The 5,888-nt window shown below is 29.8% G+C and overlaps 1 protein-coding gene across 4 annotated transcripts in view; it reads right to left on the reverse strand.

Annotated features, from left to right (window-relative positions):
- LOC106685523 (alpha-tocopherol transfer protein-like) overlaps positions 1-5,888 on the reverse strand; it is a 27,211-nt gene that overhangs the window by 14,992 nt on the left and 6,331 nt on the right. For all 4 annotated transcript variants that reach the window (XR_010844454.1, XR_010844455.1, XM_014428256.3 and 1 more), the window contains exons 2-4: positions 2,626-2,745; positions 2,351-2,513; positions 831-1,080 (exon numbers count right to left, since the gene is read on the reverse strand). Coding sequence is in view for 2 of the 4 variants with exons in the window: in XM_014428256.3 (XP_014283742.2) it covers positions 831-1,080; positions 2,351-2,513; positions 2,626-2,745 (533 nt within the window). In the remaining 2 variants the exon portion in view is untranslated. The remainder of the gene's footprint in view (positions 1-830; positions 1,081-2,350; positions 2,514-2,625; positions 2,746-5,888) is intronic.

Genomic DNA, 5,888 nt, shown 5'->3' on the forward strand with positions numbered 1-5,888 from the left:
ATAGTCTCGTACATAAGACACCCCTAACTATATACAATGTTATTATTAAAAGAAGAAAAAAAAACAAAATGAATAATAACAAAAAGTAAATAGAGGTAGTGTGACTATGAATTAATTTTATATTTATTAAAATTTATAACAGAATATCCTGCAGCACTCTGAGCTTCAGTCTTCGGGTTGAAGTTGGGTTTCCCAGGTTGTATAGAAATAAAGTAAAAAAAAAATGCCTAGAAGTTATATCTTCTAATGAAAGAGTTTCACATATAATTAGATCTTGTGAGTGAAAAAATACTCTTCCTTGTTTTAATTATTTATTTTACATCATTAATAAACAATAACAACGTTTCGGGGTTGTCACTTCAACAACAAATTCATACCATGCATACAACACTTAATAAATATATCACAATTTCTTTTCAAAAAAATTAAATTATATAATTATTTTAAATTTGTTAAATGAATTTGAGAATTTGTTGTGGATACCTGATCATTGAGTGACAACTCCGAAACGTTGTTATTGTTTATTAATGATATAAAATAAATAATTAAAACAAGGAAGAGTAACTTTTCATTCACAAGATCTAATTCACAAAAATGTAATTTCTTCCAGGAAAAAAAGATATATATATAAATTATCTTCTTTAAAAATAAAAATCCTTTCTAACCATGTCTTTGCCTAATTATTTGATAAACAATGTACTTGAATTTTATTTGATAGGTGAATTTTGTTTTACAGTAATATTTTTATATCTTTTGAAAGGCCAGGTTCACCTGATGTGGGGTATCCTTATAAAATATATTTCTTTTTAAATAAAACTGTTAATGATCACCTGAAACCAATTAAAGAAGAATCCACTAGTAGTCACATTGCATTTGGTGAAGATGGAAGCATCCATTCCGCTGAGGTCGGTAGCTAGAACAATACCTTCTGCGTCAGGCCACCGTAACATCGCCAGGTCCACCATCATCATCAACCTCACCAAATATTGATCATGGTCGAACTTCGAAAAGTCCAAATCGAAGGTGACGAATAGTACAATATAATTCTCCGGTGTCTTCTTTGGCAGAAAGAATACCTTCCTAGTGGGTATGTCTTGTAAATGAATCATCAAAATTAAATAAAATATCTGATAATGGAATTACAAAAATAATAAGTATTGAATATGTATAAGATTTAGATTTACAAAAAAATCTAATATGAATTTTACTTCTTATCTTGAATCTTTCATGAATAGTTTGGTTTATTTATCTTTATGAAGGCATAATCCTGATTATTTTCATAGTTTTATTATTTATTTTGTAACTGTATGCCATGAGTCGATACTGTTGGTCCGGAAGCCCTCCAACGGTACGCTAAGCCTCTATAAAGTGAGTACTCTTAATTAGGGAAAACGCCTTGCGGTATAATCTATTCATGAACAAATCCTCTCCTTGTACAACCGTAGATCTAGTAACTGTACTTCCTTACAGGACTTTTATCAATTAAGTTTTTCTCTTTGGTAATATAACATATATTATATTCAGATAGTGGCCAAAATGGAAGTGTACTGACATAATAAAGTTCGAATCTAGACTTTGCATTTTGAATTGTTGATGATTTTCGTCAGGGTGAAAGCTCTATTTTAATAACTGTTCCTTAAGTCGACTTAATCCAAACTAAACGATCACCTGATAAGTAAATATATAGATAAATAAGTTGATTGAGGATCAGACTATATTGCCTACCATAAATAGCGTAGAGAGAAGATAAGTTTTGTAACCTCTATCGCCAAGTTTTTTTAGGACTTTTTTAAAAAGTAAAACTTCGTTTGCTGACTTTCTATAGCTCAGAATTGAGTATTGTAAATTGATTTCGTGACGCGAGGGAACTATCCAGATGAAACAGAAAAGTTGGGGAGCAACGCTGGATGAATTTTTCATTGAAATTAAAATATCATATTTTTATAAAATAAATATCATTAAAAATACAATTTTTATACATTTTTTCATTTCCAGAAGTTTTCCTATTTCGGCCAGTCTCAAGACTACCACAATTTTTTTTTTAAATACTTTTCATAATCAACCTCTAAGATATTGGATTCCATGTAGAACAGACACTCAAGTACATTTTAACATAACTTACTAGTACAATCATACTCTTGCTATCTTCGATACTGAATATTAATTGCTAAACAATTGGAAATTATTATGCTTTACAATCAGATGTCAACAACAGATTATTAATTATGATTTGATGAACTTTTTAAATCTTATGTAAATCTTTTTAATAACTTGTGTTATCGAAGTATTTAACCATGACGATTTTTTATTTAATACCTCAATCAGTCCTCATAAATATTATATCACTTACAAAGCTTCACATCCCTGCTTGAAACCATCATCATCCATGTCTCTAGCCGGAAAACTGAAGAGATGCGGTACTTTGGACTTTGATGAATAGTAAGCATCCAACTTTTGTTTCGCTATCTCCAGACTCTTCGTTCCATTTACGTAAGCTGTCAGTATTTCATCATCTGTAAAAAGAAGAACATTTGACAGATACAGTTAATGGTACAGGAAGGATACAGTTACTTATATACTTTAATCTCTACTTATATAATTTCACCAACCTATTAAACAACCCACCTATGTTCTTTGGTAAATGTGGCTGTTTGCTTAGCCATTCTCTTAGACGTTTCAGATCTTCATCGATTTCTTTTTTAGTTCTTGTTTTGGCAGACATCAGCTCCTGCGAAGAATCTGAATCTGACAAAAAAAAAAATAATAATTTTAGTTTACTGAAAAAATGGAAATTTACAACAAATGAATATTAAAGATTAGAAAAATATTATTAAAATAACTTTTAGTCCCAGAAATAATAATTTTTCTTTACTGAAGAAATGGAAATATACAACAAATAAAAATTAAAGAATAGAAAAATATTATTAAAATAACTTTTAGTCCCTGAAATAATTTTTTTTTTTTTATATATTTATTGATATTTACAACTGTATAAAAAATACAACAAGTAAATTTGATCATAATGACATAATGATGTGATACAGGATGTAGAGAAACTACCCAGTAGTAGAACTCTAAAAACAGTTTACAATATAAGGTCACGAGGCCATCTTCGTTTTAGGCGCCTCGGAGGATTGCCAGGAATGGAAGAGGAAGCAAGGTTAGAAACTAGTGGGTTTGGGTGGTTAGGGAGTTTATTATGGAAGGAATAATATCGGGTTCGGGCTAGATCGGTTACATAAGGAACATTTAGGTCTTTATGGATGGTTTTATTAGTAACAAAATAACCCTGAAATAATAAAAATGAATTACTGAAAATAATGCCTCTAGGAATATGAAACGGAAAATTTATTACATACAAGGAGACCTGATAATGCTTAGCAATTGCTAGATTAAGAGACGTAAACAGATTAATTAAATAAAATTGAAAGTTTAGTATACTTTAATATATTTATTTATTTATACATAGGATTAATAATTTAATTAATTGCTTATTATATTTCTTTATTTTATAGCGGTAAATAACATTATATAATGAACATATATGTTTAAAAAATATAAATAACATCAACACAACTCAAACAATCTTCAAACAACTAGGTAGTGTTTTAGGGATATATAAACTGTAGCAAAGAGCAAAGACCGGACTTAATTAAACAAATTAGAATCGGAGGTTTTTCCTTATTTTTATCTACTTTAGTTAAATCCTCATTTTGTTTTTTTGATGTTTAGTTAATAAAAAAATCATTTAATACTATCAGTAATATTTTTTTCTTATTTTTTCAGAAGGAGGCAAAGCGATTGACTGATAATAACCATGAAGAAAGTGTATAGTTTATTAGCTACGGGCCAAAAATGCTTAATTTTGTCAATATTTTTTTTTTTACCAGAGAATTTGGAATAGCCTATAACCTTCCAGGAAAAATTCTGAAAATTTTGTAAAATGCCCTATCAAAATAACGGTGACGCAGCGCATCAAATACGAACAGACAAATATTGATTTTTATACACTAGATTTGAATCTATGAACTATGAACTGAAAAACTTGGTCTTAATGTCTGAAATAAAATTTAAATTACAAAATATGACCTAAAAGTGACTTTTTACTTTTCTTCGTTCGTCCCTTCGGACGAATAAAGAATTCAAATTAGTAACTTTGTAGAACATTGACAATTAAAATATTATCTTAATAAAGTTGAATACTAACGCTAACTGTTGTATGTGTTCTGATAATAAAAATCGAGCTCAAAAGCTACTTTACCAATTAATCTTTTATTATATTGCAAAGACCATACAATAAATTAATATTACTGACCCATTTCCTCAACAACGGTCAAGTACTGTACAAAACTTGTATGACCACTGACGAGTACATATCACCAGGTACTAGTTCATTAATGGGCGGGTAACAGATAAAATAAACCTTTAATAATCGTAAACATTCGAAAAAATATAATAATAATCGTTGCATAGCTTGATGTAAAAAATGAGAAGTCGTAAACTGATATTTTTATCTTAGTAATGAGTGTAATAAACATTATAACTCAAGTCAACAAGAAGTTTAATGAACTCACATCACACAATGTTAATATTATTACAAGTAAACAAACTCACCAGGGCGAAACCTAGTAACGGATCCAAATAGACAACAACAACTGACAGAGGTTGTAACCCGTTATCATTAAAACATTCACTGATAGTGCTATCTTTTGGTTACCAATGTGATTCCGGACCTTCTAAAACGATTCATCCCAATTAACATTAATTACGTAATATAATAGTGATCCAATATTTATTTATAATATCCCATGCGTTTATTTATTTAAAAGAAAAACAAGCTATATATATAATAATGTGAAACACCGTCATGGGCTCAGTATTTTGTAAGGAAGTTTTTTTTGAACAAAGGTTTAATAGGGAGGTGATTTTTTCAAGATCACTCTTAACCGCCAGATTTTTCCTTATTTAAGGGTAGGCACTTTATGAGGCTGGGTGGACCCCAGAAGATCCAGAACCCATAGGGTTGATTAACGGCTATAGTATAACAGAAAATAATTATCTACCACAGCCGGATTCAAACCCGTGTCCTTTGAGTTAATAGTATTGTGCTTTACTACTGTCCCACCACGCTCTCAAGCTACATATACAGTCAAGCAAACGTAAAGAGTATCTCAAGATTCTTGTTGTTGGCTGGGGCTTTAGGGCGTAAAACCCTGAGGTCATCAATGTTTCGCGCTTTATAATTCTATTTCATTTATATTTATTATTCTATTTCACTTTATTTTTACTTGTAATAATTACGAAAAGATTTAAATAATTACTTCTTTTAGAATTATTTAGTACGTATAACAGACTTTCGGGTTTAAATCTTATTCAAAAGACCATTATTTTTTAAGAAAACCAAAACCATTTAGTCATCATTTAGAGCATCCGATACACTCGGTCCCTCTTCCAATCTATTTATGTTCATGGAATAGAAATGACATTCTTCAAATATGTGACTGATTGTAAGTACAGTGTAAGTTCAGAAATGCATGAGTTAAACTCTTATGCCGTATTCTGAATTTGGCAATAGCTACCTCCTCCCTGCGATTGGAACGGTTTGATGTGGTCCATGGTTTAATTTTTTTTTTTTAATAGTTTTTAATTTGCTTGGTGGGCTTTCATTCCACATAGCTTGCCAACTAGGTGATATTTCATTTTTCATAATTAACAAGATTCTAGTTATTCTTCCTCTAGTACCTTCTGTAAAGTTCCAAAGGTTTGTTTGTTTGTTTGGTTCTTTAGTGGCGCCAAACTTCATTGGTCATCAACGCCATTTATATTTTATTTAATTTTGCTAATATTCGTTAAATTTTATTTATTTTTAATTTTTTATTTATTTTTTT

Source organism: Halyomorpha halys, unplaced genomic scaffold (genome assembly GCF_000696795.3).
Source record: "Halyomorpha halys isolate HHAL.00 unplaced genomic scaffold, Hhal_1.1 Scaffold708.1, whole genome shotgun sequence".
Classification (NCBI taxonomy): domain Eukaryota; kingdom Metazoa; phylum Arthropoda; class Insecta; order Hemiptera; family Pentatomidae; genus Halyomorpha; species Halyomorpha halys.